The 24,299-nt window shown below is 44.3% G+C and overlaps 4 protein-coding genes and 1 long non-coding RNA gene across 15 annotated transcripts in view; 2 read left to right on the forward strand and 3 right to left on the reverse strand.

Annotated features, from left to right (window-relative positions):
* Positions 1-1,577: 1,577 nt before the first annotated feature.
* Positions 1,578-6,926, reverse strand: rbb4l (retinoblastoma binding protein 4, like). Of its 2 annotated transcripts, none has more exons than XM_024405319.2 (12): positions 6,755-6,926; positions 6,241-6,385; positions 5,786-5,934; positions 5,379-5,552; positions 5,046-5,161; positions 4,684-4,844; positions 3,746-3,872; positions 3,273-3,350; positions 2,968-3,044; positions 2,763-2,820; positions 2,368-2,478; positions 1,578-2,187 (listed from the first exon to the last, which is right to left on the reverse strand). In XM_024405319.2, the coding sequence occupies exons 1-12, from the start codon at positions 6,768-6,770 to the stop codon at positions 2,119-2,121; spliced, it is 1,281 nt and encodes a 426-aa protein (XP_024261087.1). In that variant the 5' UTR covers positions 6,771-6,926; the 3' UTR covers positions 1,578-2,118. The 2 variants fall into 2 exon arrangements, with proteins under 2 accessions (XP_024261087.1, XP_024261086.1); XM_024405318.2 differs by having other exon boundaries at positions 2,968-3,047.
* Positions 6,927-6,988: 62 nt separating this feature from the next.
* Positions 6,989-12,316, forward strand: zrsr2 (zinc finger (CCCH type), RNA-binding motif and serine/arginine rich 2). Of its 8 annotated transcripts, none has more exons than XM_042318973.1 (12): positions 6,989-7,244; positions 7,460-7,548; positions 7,700-7,766; positions 8,259-8,367; positions 8,517-8,603; positions 9,058-9,096; positions 9,266-9,378; positions 9,686-9,899; positions 10,016-10,071; positions 10,209-10,318; positions 10,619-11,775; positions 11,806-12,316. In XM_042318973.1, the coding sequence occupies exons 1-12, from the start codon at positions 7,201-7,203 to the stop codon at positions 12,139-12,141; spliced, it is 2,421 nt and encodes an 806-aa protein (XP_042174907.1). In that variant the 5' UTR covers positions 6,989-7,200; the 3' UTR covers positions 12,142-12,316. The 8 variants fall into 8 exon arrangements, with proteins under 8 accessions (XP_042174907.1, XP_042174906.1, XP_042174908.1 ...); XM_042318972.1 differs by having other exon boundaries at positions 10,619-11,655; positions 11,686-12,316; XM_042318974.1 differs by having other exon boundaries at positions 10,619-11,655; positions 11,746-12,316.
* Positions 12,317-12,441: 125 nt separating this feature from the next.
* On the reverse strand, positions 12,442-13,906 carry LOC121846104. The gene is made up of 2 exons (XR_006083011.1): positions 13,569-13,906; positions 12,442-13,385 (listed from the first exon to the last, which is right to left on the reverse strand). It is a non-coding gene; the product is annotated as an uncharacterized LOC121846104 (long non-coding RNA).
* Positions 13,907-14,610: 704 nt separating this feature from the next.
* On the reverse strand, positions 14,611-22,099 carry ap1s2 (adaptor related protein complex 1 subunit sigma 2). 2 transcript variants are annotated; one of them, XM_042318984.1, is made up of 6 exons: positions 21,965-22,099; positions 20,872-21,050; positions 19,601-19,709; positions 17,645-17,782; positions 14,994-15,002; positions 14,611-14,799 (listed from the first exon to the last, which is right to left on the reverse strand). In XM_042318984.1, exons 2-6 carry the CDS (start codon positions 21,048-21,050, stop codon positions 14,752-14,754), a joined length of 483 nt encoding a protein of 160 aa, XP_042174918.1. In that variant the 5' UTR covers positions 21,965-22,099; the 3' UTR covers positions 14,611-14,751. The 2 variants fall into 2 exon arrangements, with proteins under 2 accessions (XP_042174918.1, XP_042174919.1); XM_042318985.1 differs by lacking the exon at positions 14,994-15,002 and having other exon boundaries at positions 21,965-22,098.
* Positions 22,100-22,449: 350 nt separating this feature from the next.
* phka2 (phosphorylase kinase, alpha 2 (liver)) overlaps positions 22,450-24,299 on the forward strand; it is a 34,383-nt gene continuing 32,533 nt past the window's right edge. For both annotated transcript variants that reach the window (XM_042318970.1, XM_042318971.1), the window contains exons 1-2: positions 22,450-22,723; positions 22,885-22,976. In XM_042318970.1, coding sequence (XP_042174904.1) covers positions 22,899-22,976 — 78 coding nt within the window. In that variant the 5' untranslated portion in view covers positions 22,450-22,723; positions 22,885-22,898. The remainder of the gene's footprint in view (positions 22,724-22,884; positions 22,977-24,299) is intronic.

Consider the following 24,299-nt stretch of genomic DNA (forward strand, 5'->3'; position numbering starts at 1 on the left):
CTATCATTCCAATACGCCAAGGGCCAAACTGTTCTCCAGCTCTCCTTAACTGATACCTCCACATGGAGACAGGGGGGCATTCGGGTTCAATTTACCCAATGGTTAAGGGCTCACTGGGTCATTTACCCAATGGTTAAGGGCTCACAATGTAATTGTGCTTCTGTGTGATCATTTGGTTGGAGAAGTCAGTGAGGCACTTTACTGCAGACACTGTGGGCCTTCAGGAACTGGGTCTGCTTGGTAACTTGGTTGTGTTCCAGACAGTGAACATTTATATGGGACGCCATGTTTCTTGGGCTCCAAATAGGCTTCTTTCTATTCCTTATGTTTTGTTTTTGGAAGCAAAAAGACAGAACGAAAAAAATGTGGATTTATAAGGTGCCTTGTCATCTTATACTTTATACTGGAAAAACATGTGATTTGCTTTTTTTTTTATACAAACGAAACTAACGTTCTATAAGAACTTATTTGGCATTGGAGATACTTGCCGACAATGTGAAACAAATGTAACCAATCTCTTGTAATGAGAATGATGGTTTTGGGCCTCAGGTCAGGGTGGTGTTCATTAAGCATCAAACAAGAAAACAAATTGAAACTGTTTCCAGCTGCAAAATATTTAAACCGTGATGGGATCCGTGCTCTAATAAACACTACCCAGGTTCCCCTACTGGCCCGATCACCCTGTCATCGACCTCAGAGATCACCAGCGTACATTGTCTTTTGTTTTCTTGTGAAGTCATAAGGATGTAATTCAGAGCACGGCCCCTGAAGTTTTAAACGTGAATGTTAAGATGGGTCCAAGCCACGTTTTTGGGGGGGGGGGGTACTGCATCTTAACCCCCTCCAGTTCAATACTTTACTGTTGGATGTAGCCGGAGTCCATCTGCTTGGGCTATTATGCCAACTCATTGTCATGCTAAATGTTTGGCTTGACTGACAGCAATGAAGTAGGCGAAAAGCACAAACAGACTGGCACTCAGGCTATTGTGGATGCCCGCCAGTTAAACTCAGGTTACGTAAAGACATCTACCTCTGCAGGTGAGAACTGTGAAAGCAGAGCTAGTTCATGTTCAGAAAGCTTTGGGCCCACATTCCCCTTTAAGATTGTGAAATGTTCTTATAGTCCCATCTCTCGCTTTTCAATAAACTATTTTGTAGAATTTCAAACTTGGTTGTCATTTTAATTTCCTAGATGTTTAAATTGGTCTTGTGAATGAAGTTAATATCTAGGCAGTATACACACACACAACCTTGCGTGGCTTCCCAGACTCCTTGCTCTGGCCAAACACTGCCCACAGATGTTAGTTTTTCCTTCCGCCATCAATGAGTCTGGCTCAGTAACTCAGACTTCCAGAAGCCAGACACATTCTGATTGGTCCAACCCATCGGTTCCTGGAACCAGAATACACAAGTAGATTGTCGCTCGAATGGTCCAATCGCCGACTTTGAAGCCACTGAAGTAATTTGTGGCAATGCCAGTCTGTGGCGAACGGCACAGTGGAATAATTCAGTTGGAGTCAGTAAATGGGTTTACATTTTCTTAGGTGATTTATAGAAAACAAAAGAAACACACTTAATTTTAAAAGTTACAAAAAGTACTTTATTGCAATATATGCACAAAACAAAAAAATCCAAGGTTCAAAATGATTTAGTCACTTGCCTCAAGTCAAAGCAGAAACGATACCAAAGGAAATCCTTATTTAGACAGGTGGAAAAGAAGCCCTGCTTTACCAAGTGCCTTTTGAACTGTCCACCTGCATGGTTCAGTGGCATTTCACTCAGATGAGATTATCCTTTTATAAACAACTTCTATACACTTTGGACCAGTTTCCTGGACAGAGTGCCTAGTCTTGGACTAAGAAGCACAGCCAATTGTGAATATCCATTGAACATGCTTTTAAGTTAAGAACTACACTTAAATCTGTGTTCAGGAAACCAGCCCTTTGTACCTGTAAGGGCTGCTTGATCAATATATCAGAAGAATGCTTCTATATGGGAAACAGAATGTCTGTCAGGTAGAGCTGGAGGCTACAATGTGAAATACTGTACAAGAGGAGAGAGATGCACCAGGAGGTGGTTGGTGGGTTGGGCTGGGATAAGGTGGGGTGGAGTAGGCGGTTACGACCCTTGACCCTCCAGCTCTGAAGCAGGGGTGTCAGGCTCCTCATCATTATAGATGTTCTCAGCCTAGAGAAGGAAATTGTTACATCAGTTAAAGGATTTACAATTACTCTAACTGATTAATAGGAGCAGACTTCTTGAATTAGCTTTAAAACAACAAATGTAGACGAAAGTTAGAAAACCACCAGGGTTAAGTTTCGTGAAAGTGCGGAAGCAAACGTGGTACTTCGACAACAGTGTACTCACCATTTGCCAAACCTGCATGATGTTATCCTCGGAGACGGAGCAGATGACCCATGGCTCGTTGGGGTTCCATGTGAAATCAGAAATCTTCGCTGTGTGTCCTCCATGGATGAACTGACGAGATGAAACAAGTCCGCAGGATGAGTAATATGCCAAAATATAACCTCCCTATAGGCCACCTGTCCCATTGGCTACTCTCCTATCGCTGGTTATTTAAAAGCTCAGGGGTAGGGTTGCAAAACTGGCAACTTTCCCAGAAATGTCCTGGTTTTCCCAGGACTCCTGGAATTCTAAAAGAACAGGCTGGAAATCCAGGGAATTTTTGGGAAAGTTGACATTTCTACAACCCTACTAAGGAGATAAAGGTCATAATTGTGGATGATGGGTCTATCACTCACCAGGAGTTCTGGAGGTCCGTCCTCTGCATCTTCAGCAGACTGTTCCTCTCCGATTTTACTGGGGACCGACAAGACAAAACACAGTTTCAACATCATCCTATCAGACTACAGTGTTGATGAAACACCTCCCCCCCAAGGGCAACTCAGCTGAGCAAACGAACCAACAAGGCTAGTCCAGCCAACATGCCTTGTGGTCGGTCTTTACCTGAGATCCCATACGTTGAGCCTTCTATCTGTTCCGCTTGAAGCCAGAATGGTTTCGTTGTGAGGGGACCATTGCACCTGCCAAAGAAGTCAGTAAAGCACTGTCAGTGCAATAAACTCCAGCTCAGCACAACGTCTACGAGGGACACCAACACTTGGAAAAAGAGATGGAAAATCAATGCGACTACCCTGGGTTAAATAAAATAGAAAGTTGAATGGGACGCCAACAAAGCCTGGTAACTTATCCAGACTCTCAATCCTATTGGTTCAGAGGGATTGAGATGTTCACTATTTATGGAGTATTACCTGGAAGATTTCATCCTTGTGCGATTCAAACGAGTGGAGCTTCAGTTTGAGGTTACGCAGATCCCAGAGAGCAACAGTCTGTTACACAAAAAAGAGAAAGAAAACATTTAGTAACGGTAAATATACTAGAACGTATTCTTGGACAACCGTCCAGTAGGAAATACACTTCCTGGTCATGTGATTTGTGACCTGACCACTTTGACCAACACCATTGTGCACAACCTTTATCTTTATTTAACCAGGCAAGTCAGTTAAGAACAAATTCTTATTTTCAATGACGGCCTAGGAACAGTGGGTTAACTGCCTGTTCAGGGGCAGAACGACAGATTTGTACCTTGTCATCTCGGGGGTTTGAACTTGCAACCTTCCGGTTACTAGCCCAACACTCACCACTAGGCTACGACACTCAAGCGCTTGAGGTGAGACGGACGGACTGATTGTGTTTATCAAAGAAAAGAAAAATAGGTACAGACCTTGTCTGCAGAGCCGGTGGCCAGGATGAACTCGCTGTAGGGGTTGAAGGACAGACAGTTGACCTCTGCAGTGTGGGCATCCACTGCATGGCTGGGCTTGGACGTGTTGTTGGACCGTGTGTCCCAGCTGAGACAGAGAGAGGTCAAAGGTTAATGACAGGTTGACCTCTGCAGTGTGGGCGTCCACTGCATGGCTGGGCTTGGACGTGTTGTTGGACCGTGTGTCCCAGCTGAGACAGAGAGATGTCAAAGGTTAATGACAGGGGTTCCCAAACTTTTTCCCCACTTGGGCCCCCCCCCTTCCAGCACAGGATAACATCCCGCGCCACATCTATAGGCACAAGGACTGTTCATGACACCAACCGTTCATACCCTTCTTGTTGGAGAGAATTTCAGGTTTAAAGTTTATTTTGTCATGGGGTGCAATTAACATTTTGCTGTTTTAAAGCTAATTGTTTTGCAATTCTATACACTTTGCCATGTTTAATGTATATTCATGTGAAATGACAAACAAATTACAACAAAATCTATGGGCTAAAAAAAAACTTAACATTAGTTGACATGGGCTAGTTGATCTGGACATTTGATCTGGACAGTTATAAATAGCTACGGTATTCAATGACTGGAATAGTGATGGACTACCCCATTTCAAAACTGCACTTTCTAGTATTACAACTTTCAAGAGTAAGTTTAAAGCCATTCTGAGTTCCTTATAAATAAAAACTGAATTAAGGGATAGACAGTTAAGAGAATCAGATCCTTCCATTCAGTTTTCAAATCACTTTTCCTTTGAGAGATCTTCTTGTGTGGAAAGTTTAAGGCAACACACTGTACATAAAACACACTGGATGTCATGATTAGTCACAACTTCAAAAGTATCAGATTGTGTGAAAATACATTGAGAGTAGAAAAATAATAAACAGAGAAGGCTCACTCACATCATCAGTTTCTGGTCATCGGCCACAGAGCCAAACAGTGATTCGTGGAGTAGGTGCCAGGACACGTCCTCCACCACTGCAGTGTGACCGGTGAAGATTGTCTTAGCATCCACTATCTTCCCCTCCTTAGGACCAGCACCGATGTCCCACAGGCAGATCGTCTGGAGATTAAACATGTCAGTGCACTTCTTAATAACACAATATATAGTAGTTCATATAGCATTTGTCTAGATCTAATGAGTTTGCTTAATAACAATGCAAAAACACTTTCATTTTCAGTGAAAACCACAATCTAGCTTGAAATTCTTAAAAACGCACAAGGGAAAATGGTGTGCTGATGGAGTGTAGAGAGAGACACTCACGTGGTCATCAGAAGCACTGAGCAGGTTGCCACTGAGGTTGGGGTTCCAGGACAGGCCGTAGCCCTCCTTCTGGTGGCCCCGCAGGCGCAGGTCTGGGCTGCACTCACCACTGGGGTCTATGAGAGGGAGAGACAAGATGGTAGAAAAATGTTAAGACCAGAAAAGGGTCAAATACATATCAAGTTACTACTTTCAGGAACCGGATTTATGTTTTCCTGGTCGGATGGAATCGTTCCAAAAGTGCAGACTCAAACATTTGAATCACGTCCAATAGCATTTTGATTTTTTAAAGAGCAGTGATCTATTTACCAGATGTGTATTGTATTGTCTTACCTGGTTTGGAAGGGTGCTTGGTGTAGTCAAAGACCAGTACGTCTGAGGTGGGGGTCTTGGTAGCAATGATGCAGGGGTTCTGAGGCATGTACCTGGCCCGGTTCACTTCACCCTCGTGGTTTATCTTGATCTCAATCTCTATCTTTCCACTCACGGATCCAAAACCTCCAAACTCTGAGGAAGAAATACTGCATATTCAGCATATTTTCTCAAGAGATAAAATGTTCACTCTGCCGATAACATCTTGACTTATAATATGCATATAAGGCCAGATTCCCAGACACAAAAAAACCACCTAATGGAAATTGTCTATTAAAATGATTTTTAAATCCGGGACTAGGCTTAATCTGTGTCCGGGAGACCATCCTCAAATGTAGAGAGAAGAGACCATACTACGATGAACATACCTGCTCCTTTTTCACTGTCGTAGTGAGAAGCATCAAACTGGGCGTCATCGTTGGGGACCTGTACGCTGGCGATCACCAGGTGATTCTGCTCATCTGACGTGTGAGTTCCCAGTACCAGTCTGTGGACCGCATAGTCCTTTCCATCCGGCCTGCACAGAGAGACACACATTAAATACTGTCCTTGTGTGTGTGTCTGGAATGGCACACTATTCCCTAGAGTACACTACTTTTGACAAGAGACCTATAGTCAAAAAGTAGTGCACTGCTATTTCAGAAGCAGACACCACATGGCAGAATAACATGCTTTTCTAGACTGAACTAGAATGGCTGACAAGGAAGGCCAGGTTGGTAGAGAGAACAATACAATGTTCAGTATATTAGGTAGGTCAGCACACAGTTATATGTTGAGAGCAGCAAGAGGAACAGAAATGGTGACGTAGCATTGGCTACTGTACCTGTTGACGTCAGGTAGCCACTGCACAGTGAGACTGGGCCACTCCAGCGCGTGGGTCATCACCAGGTCATAGAGAAAAGGAGTATTCTTCTTCCAGATTTTGTATTCTTCATTGATCACCCGCTCCTCAACTGCATCGTCGTACACTAGAACAGTGAAAGAAGCAACACTTACATAAGACTACAATGGACAGTTACTACCAAGGCTAGTGTAACGTTGGGATTTACTGCATTCCTGTACCCTCGGGCCAGTTGTGCCTCATTTGCATGTTACACAAGCAAGCGGGCGGACTGTCAATGTGAGCTAGATAGCTAATAATTTATTTAGCAAGATAGCTAACAAATAGTTTATCTAAATTCTCAACTTATGGAGCACAGATAGTAAACCCAGGACGAACGTATGCAGCCTGTACTGGTTAGCATAGCTAGCTAACAGACCGCACTTTTCATTTGGCTATGCATCCAGCCGCGCACACAAAGCATGCATGAAATGAACCGAGCCCATCAATTCCCTACCTTCTTTATCCGCCATGTTTGAGTTTTAGGGGATCCTGCAATTGTAGGTCACCCGTGGGTTTGCCCGAAAGCAAGGTAACTAGGTAGCTATTCTATATTATTCGCAAAAGGCCAAAACACAGCGGAATTTGTTGACCACTCAAAATCCCTCTTTCTTTTATGCGCGCATCCGAGGATGGAGAGCACAGCGCATGCGTTCTCACAACAACGTAGTAACGGCGCGTGCGCAGACATGACCAGGAAGTGATTTATCATCGAACAATCTAAAAATTAATGCGTTCGCTGAACATTTTCGAAGATAAATTTAAAAGTTTATGGCAACAGTACAACGGAACGATTCATACGGTGCAAGTCATTTTCGTTTGAAACGATTTTGACAAACATTTCAAACGAAGAGGGACATTTTCAACTTTGACCCCTGACGAATTGAATGAGTTTTCTGCAAAATGGCAGCATCAATACCTTCTGCCGTGTCAGCACCCTCATTGGGGTATGTTAAGATAATTGGCGTTAATCTGATGTTATGTCATGTAAATTTAATTGATATGCATGGTGGTGCCAAAGAATCACACCGTAGTGCTGTAAGTTATCTAGTTACGGTAGTCAAATAGATAACTAACGTTAGCAAGCTCGCAGTGACTGTGTTGACAAACACTGAATAGATAGTAACTTAGACAACCCATGCCTTGTTATATTTTCCCACAGTCAAAAACGCAGGGCATCTTTGAAGAAGAAAGAAAGAAGAAAACGAAAACGCCAAGCCCTCGCCAAAGCCCAAATCAGAGAATCTGGTGGTATGTCACAGTGGATATATTTGAAAATCCTACATGATATTCTCTCTACTACTAGCCAGTCGTTTATCAGCATAATTCCCGACGGGGACTATGTATTCTGAATGTCTAACCATCCACTGACGAGCTCTAATTCATCTCCCTAAACACTTAGAAAATCGAGATGATTCTCCACCAGAACAAGATGATGATGAAGAGGAAAGGAAGGCTGAGGAAGAAAGGTAGCAAATATTTCTACAGTTTTAAGTTGATAAGCAATGGCACTCTTTTCAGTGTCTGTAATATTGTTCCATGTGTCCTGTATTCAAAAAAATGTCAGACTCCAATCAACTGTTCTCTCTGCTACCGCACGGCAAGCGGTACTGTAGCGCCAAGTCCGGGACCTAAAGGCTGAACAACCAATCAAATACCCATAAGACTACAATGGACAGTTACTACCGAGGCTGTTTTTACACTGCTGCTACTCACTGTTTATTATCCATGCATAGTGCCTTTACTAATGACCTGGACTAACCTGTACCCCCACACATTGACTCGGTACTGGTACCCCTGTGCGTAGCCTCGTTATGTAAATGTATTGTGTTATGTTTTGATAGTTAAAAAAAATAAAAAATTATTGTACTGCATTGTTGGTTAAGGGCTTGTAGGTAAACATTTCACGGTAACCTGTTGTATTTGCCGCATGTGACAAATAAAATTTGTTTTTAATTCAGACGGCGCCTAGACCAGGAGTGGCTGGAGAGGGAGAGGCTGGCCCAGCAGGAATTCAGACTCCGGTGGGAGAGGGAAGACGCTGCAAGGAAGAGACAGGAGGAAGAGGAGGTACAGAACTGTCACAATGTAGAATGGCACCCTATTCCCTAAGTTTAACCAGAACTCGGGCCAAAAGAAGTGCATTATAAAGGGAATAGAGTGCCCCCCCCCACATGATTCACTGAAATAATGTGTGTAACCGCTTTCTATGTCTGCAGGCAAGGATAAAGCAGGAATGGGAGGCCCAGCAGAGGAGAGAGGAAGAGGAGAAGGAGCAGAAGAAACAGGAGAAGAGAGACAGAGAGGTGAAACGTGCACCAGGAGGATAAACGCACAATGGAAGAGCTACATATCCTCTTCCTTTTGTACTTTGGTCACACAATGGTTTTAACTTAAGAAATATTACACAGTAATGTGTCTTTTGTGTGAGAAAGAAGTGTTTTTGCCTCAGACGTCCACTTTTATCCACGTGTTTTTCCTTAACTGTGATACACGCAAAGACCTTAACTAAGATACACACAAAGAGGGACACTCCTACAGGTCTGTGCTGCCATGGGACAAGGATGTATCTTTTATCTGTGGATTTGTTTCCTCATGTCTTCTGGTTATTCTCATACTGCTCAGGGACAAAATACACACACACACATTTTGTGGCTCGCTTTCAACCACTGGTAAGAGATTCTTGACTTGCAGTAACAGACATCCAGATATGCCACTGCAGGTTTTCACCAGCCCATCCTATGTTTGCACCATTTATAGGAAGCTGTACAGAAAATGTTGGACCAGGCTGAGAGTCAGGTATGAAAAAACAAACCAAATGCATATTGCATACCAAGTTTATGTTTGGAAAGGAGTCTTGACTGTCTTTGATGGAACATTTTTCTGTAAAGCAGTTAGGTGTTACACAAGGATGAGTTTTGCAATTATTACAGAAACAAACCTATTCTACTTCCTGTTTTGCGTGTAGCTGGAGAATGGGGGTCCCTGGAGAAACCCTGAGGCTCCAGATTTTGGTACGGAGCAAGACCGGGCTAACTGCCCCTTCTTCCTCAAAACTGGAGCCTGCCGCTTCGGCGACAGGTTGGTAATGGTTCTAAATAGGAACACATTTCATTTTTTATTGTATTTTTATAATTATAATTCATTTTTTATTTGTATTTTTAAAAAATGTTCTTTTTAATATTATTACTATTATTATTTGTATTATTATTTTTAGCTAGGATAGTCCACCACCATTTTCCAGGGAGTCCTGGGAAGTGCATTGTTGTTAATTTTCCTTAAATGAGGCTCATCTTTCAGAATACTACATAGCACAGTCATTTGTATACCATATTTTCTTTATATTAGCGTTCAACTAATGAAATCTTCTGCTTACCTGATTGGTCAGGTGCTCTCGTAAGCATGTCCACCCCCCGTCCAGCCCTACTCTGATGATCCGGGGGATGTTTGCGACTTTCGGGATGGACCAGAGGTCACGGGACGACTACGATACAGACGCCTGTCTGGAGCACAGCGAGGAGGAGGTACAACAGCAGTTTGTGGATTTCTACGAGGATGTACTTCCTGAGTTGAGGACTGCTGGCAAGGTGGTACAGTTTAAGGTGAATATGATGTTTGTCTTGCTGGGCTGGAAGGAGTGATTCAATGGAAAGGAGACCTATCCACTCTTGAGGGGCAAATGAATCAAACTCCTCTCTCGTTTTGTCTCTGTCTTCAGGTCAGCTGCAACTTTGAGCCACATTTGAGAGGAAATGTTTATGTCCAGTTTGACACGTAAGTAAACTAAGCAGCTTATGAAAATGGTCTGATAAGTTTTGTAGGCGTAGAAACAATGGTGTTTCTCAATTTTGAGTAATCAAGTAGTGTATCTTTACGGTCTATTTTTTTCTCTTTGCTGTCTGTCTCTTTAGAGAGGAGCAGTGCAGAGAGGCCTTCATGATGTTCAATGGAAGATGGTACGCTGGTAAACAGCTCCAGTGTGAGTTCTCTCCTGTCACCAGATGGAAGACTGCTATATGTGGTGAGTGAATGGAACACAAAAGTACAACTGAGAACCACAATACATCTACCTACACTGATTTTTACAGAATCATGCTAGTCATAAGTCGTGTATATTACCTTTTATTTAACTAGGCAAGTCGGTTAAGAACAAATTAACTTCCTGTTCAGGGGCAGAATGACAGATTTGTACCTTGTCAGCTCGGGGGTTTTGAACTTGCAACCTTCCGGTTACTAGTCCAACGCTCTAACCACTAGGCTACCCTGCCGCCCCATATTATTAAGACCCTGGTATTTGTTTGATTGTCATGATCCTCCACAGGTTTGTTCGACCGACAGAAGTGTCCGAAAGGAAAGCACTGCAACTTCCTGCACGTGTACCGTAACCCTGGAAATGAGTTCTGGGAGGCGGACAGGGACCTGCACATGTCCCCCGACCGGGGAGGAGGAGGCACCGGGTCTTTCGCTGGGGGCCGGTTCTCTGAGAGAAGTAGCCGCTCCTCGTGGACCGAGAGGTCACAGAGCCGACGGGGGGAGAGGAGCAGGAGGAGTAGGAGCAGGGAGAGCAGAATAGCCCAAAGGAGAGAGAGTCTTCAGAGTGACAGGTCTTGGACCAGTCGTACCAGCACGAGACCCAGGTCGAGGAGTAGGGACAGAGAAAGGAGAGACAGGAGCAGAGATAGGAGGGACAGAGGCAGGGACAGAGACCGGCGGGATGGGAGCAGAGACCGAGATGGGAGCAAGAGAGAGGGGTGGAGGGGTTCACCCACAGAGGCTAGTAGGGGGAGATCCAGATCAGCCAGCCCTGGAGAGTCCTCTAAGAGGAAGAGACAGGGGAGCAGGAGCCCTGGAGAGTCCTCTAAGAGGAAGAGACAGGGGAGCAGGAGCCCTGGAGAGTCCTCTAAGAGGAAGAGACAGGGGAGCAGGAGCCCTGGAGAGTCCTCTAAGAGGAAGAGACAGGGGAGCAGGAGCCCTGGAGAGTCCTCTAAGAGGAAGAGACAGGGGAGCAGGAGCCCTGGAGAGTCCTCTAAGAGGAAGAGACAGGGGAGCAGGAGCCCTGGAGAGTCCTCTAAGAGGAAGAGACCGGGGAGCAGGAGCCCTGGGAAAACATCCCAAAAAGACAAGCAGCCAGCCAACGACAGCAGCGACACAGCTCCATCACGCCACAAACACTCCAAAAAAAGCAAAAAGAAGAAGAGCAAGAGGAGGAAACCCAAGAGGGACAAAAAGAGCCAGTCGGCTGGGGGTCAGAGTTCATCTGCAGAGTCAGGGAAGGAGTCTTGGGACGAGGAGAAACCCTCTCCAAACCTTGTAGACAGCAGTACACGGACTCCTCATGAGGTAGACAACACTACCCAGGAGACTGTGGATGTAGACAACACTACCCAGGAGACTGTGGATGTAGACAACACTACCCAGGAGACTGTGGATGTAGACAACACTACCCAGGAGACTGTGGATGTAGACAACACTACCCAGGAGACTGTGGATGTAGACAACACTTCCCAGGAGACTGCTAGGGTAAATGCCATACTTAGTCTCATGTTGTCTGAGTCTCTTGATAATGCCAATGCAGTCACTTCAGACATACAGACCCAGGTCAAGGAGGAGCCTGAGGATCCCTGTCCACCTATTGTCCCCTCTCCTAGCCCTGGGGATGTGGACATCGCTCAGACTCCTGGGGCCACTGACAACAGTACTCCTGAGGCAAACGCACTCTCCCCAGACCTCCATAGTATCTTCCTCAAGCAGGAGTATCCCTCTCTACCCAGTGTGCCTGAAGAGGAATGTGAACAGGATGGACCTGAGACGCTGCCTGATTCCCCTGACGATGATGACCCATAGCGGAATGAAATGTGTTCTGTATGGACTTCACCATGACTGCTCTGGCCATTTTGAAGTGTACACTGTTTATGCATTGACTGTTTTCAGTGTTCACCAATGCACTGCTCAACCTAGCTTTCACAAATATTGGGTTTGTTCCAAATGTAAGATGTGACAATTAAATGTTTTTATACAGTATGTGTATTTTTATTCCCAAAAGTAACTCGCGAGCATTTGCTCTTTGACTTACAATTGAACCTTGTTTCTTCCACACACTTTAAATTTTCTGTGAAAAAAAAAAGGCCACAGGCAAAACAACCATTCTGCTAATCCATAGACATGTATTGTTTTAATGATTTACAGTATTTGAGAGAACTGAAGTAGTGACAGTTGTCTGTGTAAAATAAATGCAATACTTTGAAATGGTTCATAATGTACACAGGAGCAAGACATGGTGCCCTATTCCCTATATAGTGCACTTCTTCATAGGCTCTGGCCAAAAGTAGTGCACTATGTAGGGAATAGGGTACCATTTGGGATGTCGCCACAGTTAAAGAGCAAATACAGTACAAGCTGAAAGAGAACATTAAATGTCTTAACAGGACCCCATTCTGGTCATTGGTAAAGGAGCAGTCTGTACGGTAGACAGGGAATTGCAACAGGTTTAGGCTTCTTTAACCAATGGTTTGTGTAAACAATTCAATAACTGGTCATGTCCGTGTGCACTAAGCACAGGCAGTGATATAGTGGGAGTACCTCATGATTTGTGCTTCAATTGTCACAACCTTCCTCAATAACAAGTAGCCTGTTATGATTATTCACAGAACAGAATATTCCAGTTTCACGATCACTTCCATGAAGAGAATTCAGTTCAGAACCAGGCTACGAATCAAGTGCCCTAAAATGCATTTTCATTGACAGTTAAAACATTGTGTAACGAAGAGAAGTTTGATGAGTAACAGAATCCCTTTTTGTTCATTTTCACTAGTGTTACTCTTCCCTTGCCTTATAAAGCATGCAGAGTGGGCGGAGTTACTCTTCCCTTGCCTTATAAAGCATGCAGAGTGGGCGGAGTTACTCTTCCCTTGCCTTATAAAGCATGCAGAGTGGGCGGAGTCCCCGGTGTTACTCTTCCCTTGCCTTTTAAAGCATGCAGAGTGGGCGGAGTCCCCGGTGTTACTCTTCCCTTGCCTTTTAAAGCATGCAGAGTGGGCGGAGTTACTCTTCCCTTGCCTTTTAAAGCATGCAGAGTGGGCGGAGTTACTCTTCCCTTGCCTTTTAAAGCATGCAGACTCTTCCCTTGTGGGTGGTGTTACTCTTCCCTTGCCTTTAAAGCATGCAGAGTGGGCGGTGTTACTCTTCCCTTGCCTTTTAAAGCATGCAGAGTGGGAGGAGTCCCCAGTGTTACTCTTCCCTTGCCTTTTAAAGCATTGAGTGGGCGGTGTTACCTTCCCTTGCCTTTTAAAGCATGCAGAGTGGGCGGAGTTACTCTTCCCTTGCCTTATAAAGCATGCAGAGTGGGAGGAGTCCCCAGTGTTACTCTTCCCTTGCCTTTTAAAGCATGCAGAGTGGGAGGAGTCCCCAGTGTTACTCTTCCCTTGCCTTTTAAAGCATGCAGAGTGGGCGGAGTCCCCGGTGTTACTCTTCCCTTGCCTTTTAAAGCATGCAGAGTGGGAGGAGTCCCCAGTGTTACTCTTCCCTTGCCTTTTAAAGCATGCAGAGTGGGCGGAGTCCCCAGTGTTACTCTTCCCTTGCCTTTTAAAGCATGCAGAGTGGGCGGAGTTCCCCGGTGTTACTCTTCCCTTGCCTTTTAAAGCATGCAGAATGGGAGGAGTCCCAGGTGTGTTTGTGCTGTCTTCCCAACTGAACGACACAGGAGGTAGCAAGACAGCACAAAGATCTGGGACTCAGGCTATACAGAGCAAGGCTTGGGTCAATTCCATTTCAATTCAGGAATACACTGATATTCCAATGCACATTTCCTTCAATGATTTTCAATGAGTAAAAATTGTAAATTGGTTTATTTTCTGAATTGATTGGAATTTAAATAGAATTGACCCCAACCCTGAGAGAGCACGTATTTTCCCCCTAAACACCATTTATCTTCAAAACGATATGATTATAACACAGTGTTCTTTGGTCAAAACAATGAAAGAATGAACATGAATACTTTTAAACTGTAACACTTCTTTAAAAATACTGACATCGTTTTGCTTTCTTTTACTTGTGAACATCCCATTTAAGTAAAAATGGGGTTTCTTACTCTTTATGATATACTTTGAATTGTTTTAAATTCTCTAGACGAGACTGGAGTTAAAGTGCCCGTCACGGACATGTCATGTACAACAGAAACACTGACTTAAGGAAGGTGGGTGAGATTTCAGTTATTATTGGTGTAGTTTGTGGCTACTGGCTGCATATACCCCAGGGGTTTCAAAAGGTGAGTGTTTGATGAGGCACAAAAAAAAAGGAACAGACAGTTGGCACAAGTAACATTAACAACATGATAAGAGTTTTAGTACAAGACAACACTACAGCACATTAAAAGGAGCGAGAACAAGATGTTTGGGCCCCCCGTGAAGAGAGAGAGAGTAAAGAGAGGGAGATAGTTGGGGCAGTGATGGAGGGAGTTTATGTCAGGCCAATCTCCTCCAGGACACTCCGTGGGGCTTCAGCTTCCTAAAGGAGGGAGGAAACAGACAACAGGATAGTTGAGAAGGATAAGACACTGTAGTCAGTCTGAAGATGGACCTGTTTGATTGGTTTATGGAGTGCATACAAGAAACAGGTGTTCGAAGCCTAAATGCAATGACTTGAGTAACTGCTCCAACGCCACGATTAAATAAAGCATATCAGGTAGATGTAACACTTACTTTGGCATCCTAGCAGGAGGTGAAGCACGGAGAGAGAGAGAAAAGCACTGTTTGAATACAACTGACCGCTAGACCAGCTGGTGTAAATCAGAGGAGGCTGCTGGGGGGAGGACGGCTCATAATAAATGGCTGCAATGGAGCGAATGGAAGGGTATCAAACCATGTGGGGCGGCAGGGTAGCCTAGTGGTTAGAACGTTGGGCTAATAATCGGAAGGTTGCAAGTTCAAATCCCCGAGCTGACTGTCGTTCTGCCCCTGAACAGGCAGTTAACCCACTGTTCCTAGGCCGTCATTGAAAATAAGAATTTGTTCTTAACTGACTTGCCTAGTTAAATAAATAAAAATATTTTTAAAAATGTGTTTGATACCGTTCCACTGATTCCGCTCCAGCCATTACCACGAGCCCATCCTCCGCAATTAAGGTGCCACCAACCTCCTGTGTTCCAAATGAGCAATAAAAGGCACAAAATGTCCAATCCAGACATTAGTTGTGGCTTCAAAAAGTGCGCTGTTAACAAGGTATTTAATCAATAATAGCTCAGACACATCGGTAGGATTGTCACATGTTTGCCTGCCCACAGTACTTAGCACCTCCGAACAGAGTTGTCACACAGCGAAATCCTCAGCCTCGTTAAAATACTCCAAACCAGAAGATGGCAATAGCGTTGTTTGGCAATGGATGTCCGTGTGTGTTGCTTTACAGTCTAGTCACTGACGTTGCAGAATGCCCTTTCTGATACTAGCCAGATGGCCACAGCAAGATATATATATATTTTAAATTCACTCTCCATAATCGCATACAGCCCATAGATAGACTTTTAGCTAGCTGGCTAACGTAAGCTAAATGGTTAGCATGATTCGGCTAGCTAGCTAGGTAGGTAAAGGGTCTCTAGGCAGCTGCTTGGTGAAAACTGATCCATTGCGAGTTAATGATGTCACTAGCGACAGTGGCCAGATAGCTAGCTTGGTAAAGCATTTAGTGTTGTGAGCATGGTGCTGCACTTACCACCTCATTTGTTTCATATGATGTGTATGAGACTGCCAGGCCCAGTTAGTAAGCTAACAAATAGATGGGTTGGTTGTTTAGCAGAGACGTGGTCAGGCTTAGATTGGTCTTTCGTCTGAATAAGCAGGTTTTACTACTAGCCAAGCTTGTTCTGGGAGAGCGAGATCGTTATTTTTTTTTATTAGACTGTTGACAACATGTAAACTGTATTTCAATGTTTATTGAAAACATAAATAAATGTGTGCACTCGTCTCTCAAACACAAAGGGTGTCCGTAACGCGCTTTGGCGATTGCATTTCACTTCCTTTGTTATAAAATACATTTTACCAAGACAAATATGATTCTTCATATTCTGAATCGTTCAGTGGGTTCTTTCTCTAACATATCACTAAAGCTATATCGAAGAAGTCGGATATCGTAACCTAATACATCCCATAATAAGCACCGAGCTCTGGTGACAGAACGAGATTGAACTAGTTGAAACGAGTCCCCCTACTTTCATCGTTGCCACCTGACCATCCAGAATCACAACACACAGCCTTCGGGTCCCATTGAAGAGCTCGCATCGTTTCTGTGACGTTGTTAGCCAAGCCTTGTATAAACTAGTAAACATTATCAGACCTAAAAACATAAATCATCCTTCTTCAAGCACAGACTCTTCAGCTAGACGTAAAAGATAGAAAGACTGGAAAAGTCCCCCCCCCCCAAAGTATGATGCAGCTCTATAGTTTTAGTTGGAACAATTCTGATGAAAAGGGTGGATTACACTGGAAAGGGTGGATTAGACTGGAAAAGTACACTGGGGAAAAGTCATATAGTTGTGGATGCCCCCTTATTTTTGTCAGGTTCCCCCCCCCTCCCCCAGTCAGATTCTCCAGTGTTTCATGCTGATGGTAGTCATGAATGAGAGCTGAATAGTGAGTGAAGCCCTCTTTATGAACAGAGGCAGTGAGAGCTCAGACAGCCAACCCTGGGGAGGTTCCCATAGCTCAGTCATATAGCTGTGGATGCAGGCAGTGAGAGCTCAGACAGCCAACCCTGGGGAGGTTCCCATAGCTCAGTCATATAGCTGTGGATGCAGGTAGTGAGAGCTCAGACAGACAACCCTGGGGAGGTTCCCATAGCTCAGTCATGTGGATGCAGGCGGTAGGAGTGCCTGGAATAACAATGCCACCAACAGGCTGCCAGACGAATAACATTAGCCTAAATACAGCAGTACTATAGACAAACACTTTTAACACAAAACTAAACAAGTCAAGAATGACATATAGGAATCAGAGATGGAGAGAGAAAAAGGCCATTACACCAACTCATCTAGGACATAGCCCAGAGATGTCATCATAGCCCAGAGATGTCATCATTACACCAACTTATCTAGGACATAGCCCAGAGATGTCATCATAGCCCAGAGATGTCATCATAGCCCAGAGATGTCATCATAGCCCAGAGATGTCATCATAGCCCAGAGATGTCATCACAGCCCAGAGATGTCATCATAGCCCAGAGATGTCATCATTACACCAACTCATCTAGGACATAGCCCACATACCTCCTGCAGCAGGTCGGCCTGCTCTATAGCCTTCAGTACGTTCTTCTTAGAGGTTAGTGTTGGGGTCAGATGTTAGGGGTCAGTGAGGAGTCTTACCTCCTGCAGCAGGTCGGCCTGCTCTATAGCCTTCAGTACGTTCTTCTTAGAGGTCTCCTGAGCCTCTCCTCCTAGCAGGAACTCATCCAGGATGAAGTAGGCCTTCTCAAAGTTAAAGATGATGTCCAGCTCACACACCTGACATGGAGACAGACACAGACACCAAGAGGGAACACATTGGAAGATTATTTTTCCTAGTCCAAAGTATTTACTACAACTGGTAAACCCATTTGAACAGCTCCATTAGACACAGGAACAACCAGAGACCCTGTTCCAATAACAACATGTATACTTCTTCCCCGTCTTACAGATCTGATCATTTGGATAGTTAAGCAATGGTGCTTTAACAGTATGGCCACTGTCATGATCACCAACAGGACCACTGAGAGAACAGTATGGCCACTGTCATGATCACCAACAGGACCACTGAGAGAACAGTATGGCCACTGTCATGATCACCAACAGGACCACTGAGAGAACAGTATGGCCACTGTCATGATCACCAACAGGACCACTGAGAGAACAGTATGGCCACTGTCATGATCACCAACAGGACCACTGAGAGAACAGTATGGCCACTGTCATGAACACCAACAGGACCACTGAGAGAACAGTATGGCCACTGTCATGATCACCAACAGGACCACTGAGAGAACAGAACAGATCACCAATGGCCACTGTCATGATCACCAACAGGACCACTGATCACCAACAGGAGAGAACAATATGGCCACTGTCATGAACACCAACAGGGCCACTGAGAGAACAGAACAATATGGCCACTGTCATGAACACCAACAGGACCACAGAGAACAGTATGGCCACTGAACACTGAGAACATATGGCCACTGTCATGATCACCAACAGGGCCACTGAGAGAACAGTATGGCCACTGTCATGATCACCAACAGGACCACTGAGAGAACAGTATGGCAACTGTCATAAACACAGAGAACAGTATGGCCACTGTCATGATCACCAACAGGACCACTGAGAGAACAGTATGGCCACTGTCGTGAACACCACAGGACCACAGAGAACAATATGGCCACTGCCATGAACACAGAGAGAACAATATGGCCACCGTCATGAACACCAACAGGACCACAGAGAACAATATGGCCACCGTCATGTACACCAACAGGACCACAGAGAACAATATGGCCACTGTCATGAACACCAGAGAACAATATGGACTGTCCACAACAGGACCACAGAGAACAGTATGGCCACTGTCATCACCATCAGGACCACAGAGAACAATATGGCCACTGTCATGATCACCAACAGGACCACAGAGAACAATATGGCCACTGTCATGAACACCAACAGGACCACAGAGAACAGTATGGCCACTGTCATAAACACAGATAACAATATGGCCACTGTCATAAACAATATGGCCACTGTCATGAACACAGAGAACAATATGGCCACTGTCATGAACACTAACAGGACCACAGAGAACAGTATGGCCACATGAACACAGAGAACCACTGTCATATGGCCACTGAGAGAACAGTCACTGTGAACACCAACAACCACTGAGAGAACAGTATGGCCACTGTCACAGAGAACAGTATGGCCACTGTCATGATCACCAACAGGACCACTGAGAGAACAGTATGACAACTGTCATGATCACCAACAGGACCACTGAGAGAACAGTATGGCCACTGTCATGAACACCAACAGGACCAGACAGAGAACAATATGGCCACTGTCATGAACACCAACAGGACCACAGAGAGAACAATATGGCCACTGTCATGAACACCAACAGGACCACTGAGAGAACAATATGGCCACTGTCATGAACACCATCAGGACCACTGAGAGAACAATATGGCCACTGTCATGAACACCAACAGGACCACTGAGAGAACAATATGGCCACTGTCATGAACACCATCAGGACCACAGAGAACAGTAGCAGTGTGCAATATGAACACTCACACTGCCAAAGTACTTATCCAGCAGCTCTACGTATCTGTGGATGATCTCCAGCGTGATGAGCTCATTGTCTTGATCTTCCACCGCACAGCAGAAATACAGACTGGCGTATCTGGAGGACAGGATAACACAGGGATAAACAGCAGAACTACAGGCTGGAGTATCTGGAGGACAGGATAACACAGGGATAAACAGCAGAACTACAGGCTGGAGTATCTGGAGGACAGGATAACACAGGGATAAACAACAGAAATACAGACTAGAGTATCTGGAGGACAGGATAACACAGGGATAAACAGCAGAAATACAGACTGGCGTATCTGGAGGACAGGATAACACAGGGATAAACAACAGAAATACAGACTGGAGTATCTGGAGGACAGGATAACACAGGGATAAACAACAGAAATACAGACTGGAGTATCTGGAGGACAGGATAACACAGGGATAAACAACAGAAATACAGACTGGTGTATCTGGAGGACAGGATAACACAGGGATAAACAACAGAAATACAGACTGGTGTATCTGGAGGACAGGATAACACAGGGATAAACAACAAAGGCACTAACCTTGGGCCACATTCTGACAAACATACTTTCGTTCAGCAGGGATAATAATGAATAACAAAAGCATCAGATGGCCTTCACCATTCTGAGAATGAGTACTGTAACAAAATGGCTCCCTGACTGAAAACAAAACTGTAAGGGTGCCTCCCTAGCAGCAGAGTCTTATTGGAAACCAACCTTCTAAACCTTGGCACAAGTATAGTGGTTTGAGACTATACTACAATTTAGTTGTCAAAACCGCCAATTTCAGGAAGTAAAAACTTTAACAAAGATTGTGAAATTCCCTTCCTGAATTGACCTCAACACTATCAGATGGAGTCCACATTTCCCCCGTCTGTCTGTCTTGTAGATGATATTAAGGTCCCTCCACTCCAGGAAGGAGCTCATCATTCCCCACCATTAACGCCCTTGTCTGTCTGTCTGTCTGTCTGTCTGTCTTGTAGATGATATTAAGGTCCCTCCACTCCAGGAAGGAGCTCATCATTCCCCACCATTAACGCCCTTGTCTGTCTGTCTGTCTGTCTTGTAGATGATATTAAGGTCCCTCCACTCCAGGAAGGAGCTCATCATTTCCCACCATTAACGCCCTTGTCTGTCTGTCTGTCTTGTAGATGATATTAAGGTCCCTCCACTCCAGGAAGGAGCTCATCATTTCCCACCATTAACGCCCTTGTCTGTCTGTCTGTCTGTCTGTCTTTCTCTGACCTCTTGTAGACGATCTTGAGGTCCCTCCACTCCAGGAAGGAACACATCTTGGGCTTACGGGCTAGAATGGTCTGGACCAGGTCCCTGGAGATCTTCTTCCTCTCTTTGTCTGACAGGGGAACATACCACTTCTGCAGCCGCAGCTTACCCTGCCGACTGAACAGCAGCATGAACTGCATCTGGTGGGAGGGAGGTGGACAGAGGAGAGGAGAAAGAATGAGAGAGGGACAGCAGAGGAGGAGACAGAATGAGAGGAGGATAGAGGAGAGGACAGGGGGAAGAACAGAGGAGGGAGGGGGATGGGGTGGAGAGGAGGGAGAGGGGATGGGGCGAGGAGAGAAAGGGAGAATGATAGGGGACAGAGGAGAGGGAAGGAGGAAGGTGAAAGGAGGATAGAGGAGAGGACAGGGGAGGACAGGGGGAAGGACAGAGGAGGGAGGGGGATGGGGTGGAGAGGAGAGAGAGGGGATGGGGAGAGGAGAGAAAGGGAGAATGATAGGGGACAGAGGAGAGGAAAGGAGGAAGGTGAGAGGAGATATGAGAGGAGACAAGGATCAATACAAGTGTAACAGAGGTGGTTCGGTGGGCTTTAGCTCATCGGGATGATTCCGTCTTCAGGCACACAAGAGACTTGAACCCAGGCTGTTCAATAAAGTGATAAAATACAGAGGCAGGGTGAGGGTGTATGTTGGAGCAAGGAGGTAAAGTAGCCAAACATAAATGGTAGTTTGCTTACATAGCTAGTGAAAGGTCTTCTCCATAGTCAAGACCTCATATGGTCTTCTCTGTCTAACTATCTAGCCAACTGAGGATTTGCCTATGAAAACACAGACATTTTCCCAGTCATATAACTAGTTAGCCTAGTTGTTGTTAGTTAGGTAGCTTATGGCCCTCAGTATATCCATCAAATTTGAGTGTAAAGCTAGCTCAGAGATGGGTGGCTAGCGCTAGCAGCTAACATGCACAGTAAGGATGTCTAGCTAGCTACTTTGTCAATGGCTTTTTGTGGACATTATCAGAAGCACAGGACGCTTTTTCGTTCAACATGTGCAATTGCAACGACTGGCCAAACAAATAAGGAGGTAAAACGTACCTTTATCTTGATTGTTGACTCAAAAACACTATGAATAGCAGATTCAAATCTATCCAACAGAAATGTGCAGTCCACCCAGTGAAGTCGAGCGTTCAGCGGGGATGCAGTTAGATCTATTTTGATTGGTTAACACATCTACTGTCCGGATTTTTGATTGGCTTAAAAATTCCGTTATCCCAGTCCTTGTTTACTATGCCTGCAGAATGTAAATGGACAAGGTGGGGTCGCACTGGTATCAATCAAAGTATTCTGAAAATATGAAAATATTAGATTGAACAGAATGATGCCGAGGTGAAGACCACACAAAGACCACACGAAGTAAAAGAGAAAGCAAAGCCGAAAACAAACCAGGCACCCTTTGTTGGTTTAAATCTAGATCTATGTTATGTTAAAAAAGAAGAAGATTCTAACAATAATTAATATATGTAATAACCAACTCATCTTCTCTACGTTGGCTGCTCTAGCGCCCCCTTTATGGCAACTGTATACCGGACATTCTGTCCACATCAGGAAGAGGAGAGGCAAATTGAGAGACCGAGAGAGGAGCAATAATCTGTTACATGTGAAGGAATGGTGTATGTTGAGCTAAAAACACCTCTGCGACGTGAAGTATTCGGTAATATTTTGACACTGATGCTACTGCGCTGGAGCAACTAGGAGTTTTATGAAATGCGTTGAATGAATGTGGAATTGTTAGCTGCTACTGCAAAGCTGTCAACAGCGATATTTATGCATTGCACAATAACTGATGGGTTCAAGGTAGGTGACTTTCTATACAAAGTAATGTTATTTGATTACAGCATACTGCAGTACTTTTACTATTGCGAACGCTTCAAATGTAGTCAGGACCCACGACTACTGTACCCTACTATAAATGATCATGCTCTAAATACCTGTCTGTCATAATTTCATATTGACAGATAGAGACGGCAACATGCGGAGCCGCAGTAACTCAGGTGTGAAGCTCGATGGATTCGCCAGGCTCGTTCATGAGACTATTCTATGTCACCAGGTATGTTTCATTATATCACGTACCACTGCCAGACATAATGTCACGTTATGTCATGCGAATAACATTCGTACAGTTACCATTTGCAATGAAAGAAGTCATGCACAATAGGTCTAATGATATTGATACATCAGTAAAATCCCCACAGTAGGCTAAATGTCTGTTACTTATCCTTAGAAAGCCAAGAGTCAATAGCTCTCTGTTTTTAAATGGGCAAACTGTCCTGGCGTGGACTCCCTAAAATAAATAAAAGCTTGGACAAAGGTCAACTTAAAATAGAGTGAGAACATAGAAAGTATTTGTCTTATCTACTCTACTTGAGGTCAGTCAACAGTCTTTCTCTCTCTCTCTCAATTCAATTTCAATTTAAGGGGCTATATTGGCATGGGAAACATATGATAAACTAGAGTGAAATAAACAATAAAAAATGAACAGGAAACATTACACTCACAAAGGTTCCAAAAGAATGAAGACATTTCAAATGGCATATGATGTCTTTAATACAGTGTTGTAATGATGTACAAAAGGGAAAATAAATCAACATAAATATGGGTTGTATTTACAATGGTGTTTGTTTTTCACTGGTTGCCCTTTTCTTGTGGCAACAGGTCACACATCTTGCTGCTGTGATCGCACACTGATATTTCACCCAATAGATATTGGATTTGTTTTCAAATTCTTTGTGGTTCTGTGTAATCTGAGAAAAATATGTGTCTAATATGGTCATACATTGGGCAGGAGGTTAGGAAACTGAGCTGCACTTCCATCTCATTTTGTGGGCAGTGTGCCCATAGCCTGTCTTCTCTTGAGAGCCATGTCTGCCTACGGTGGCCTAAAATCATGTTTGACGCAATTTGAAAGCAAAATCTTGTACAGCACTGTTAAGTTTGGGTCAGTCACAGTGGTCAGGTATTCTGCCGCTGTGTACTCTCTGTTTAGGGCCAAATAGCAATCTAGTCTGCTCTGTTTTTTTGTTAATTCTTTCCAATATGTCAAGTAATTATCTTTTTGTTTTGTCATGATTTGGTTGGATCTAATTGTGTTGCTGTCCTGGGGCTCTGTGGGGTCTGTGTGAACAGAGCCCCAGGACCAGCTTGCTTAGGGGCCTTTTTTTTCTTTTTTTACCTTTATATAACTAGGCAAGTCAGTAAGAAAATGTAATGGCTTTAGAAGCTTCTGATAGGCTAATTGACATAATTTGAGTCAGTTGGAGGTGTACCTGTGGATGTATTTCAAGGCCTACCTTCATACTTTGCTTGACATCATGGGAAAATATAAAGAAATGAGCCAAGACCTCAGAAAAACAATTGTAGACCTCCACAAGTC

This window comes from Oncorhynchus tshawytscha, unplaced genomic scaffold (assembly GCF_018296145.1).
Source record: "Oncorhynchus tshawytscha isolate Ot180627B unplaced genomic scaffold, Otsh_v2.0 Un_contig_5015_pilon_pilon, whole genome shotgun sequence".
NCBI classification, from domain to species: domain Eukaryota; kingdom Metazoa; phylum Chordata; class Actinopteri; order Salmoniformes; family Salmonidae; genus Oncorhynchus; species Oncorhynchus tshawytscha.

Bases quoted from the DNA above. Each gene is read 5' to 3' on its own strand.
- ap1s2 (XM_042318984.1), bottom strand. From the start codon at position 21,050: ATGCAGTTCATGCTGCTGTTCAGTCGGCAGGGTAAGCTGCGGCTGCAG. The intron at 19,710-20,871 runs GTCAGAGAAAGA...CCTGTCCTCCAG, and splicing joins CTCAAGATCGTCTACAAGAG to ATACGCCAGTCTGTATTTCT. The intron at 17,783-19,600 runs GTGAGTGTTCAT...TCTCCATGTCAG, and splicing joins TGGATAAGTACTTTGGCAGT to GTGTGTGAGCTGGACATCAT.
- rbb4l (XM_024405318.2), bottom strand. The intron at 5,162-5,378 runs GTAAGACAATAC...TCCCTCTCATAG, and splicing joins CAAGCACCCTTCCAAACCAG to ACCCCAGTGGTGAGTGCAGC. The intron at 3,873-4,683 runs GTGAGTGAGCCT...TCTCTGTCTCAG, and splicing joins GATGACCAGAAACTGATGAT to CTGGGACACACGGTCCAACA.
- zrsr2 (XM_024405315.2), top strand. From the start codon at position 7,201: ATGGCAGCATCAATACCTTCTGCCGTGTCAGCACCCTCATTGGG. The intron at 8,604-9,057 runs GTGAAACGTGCA...CACCATTTATAG, and splicing joins AGGAGAAGAGAGACAGAGAG to GAAGCTGTACAGAAAATGTT. The intron at 9,097-9,265 runs GTATGAAAAAAC...TTTTGCGTGTAG, and splicing joins TGGACCAGGCTGAGAGTCAG to CTGGAGAATGGGGGTCCCTG.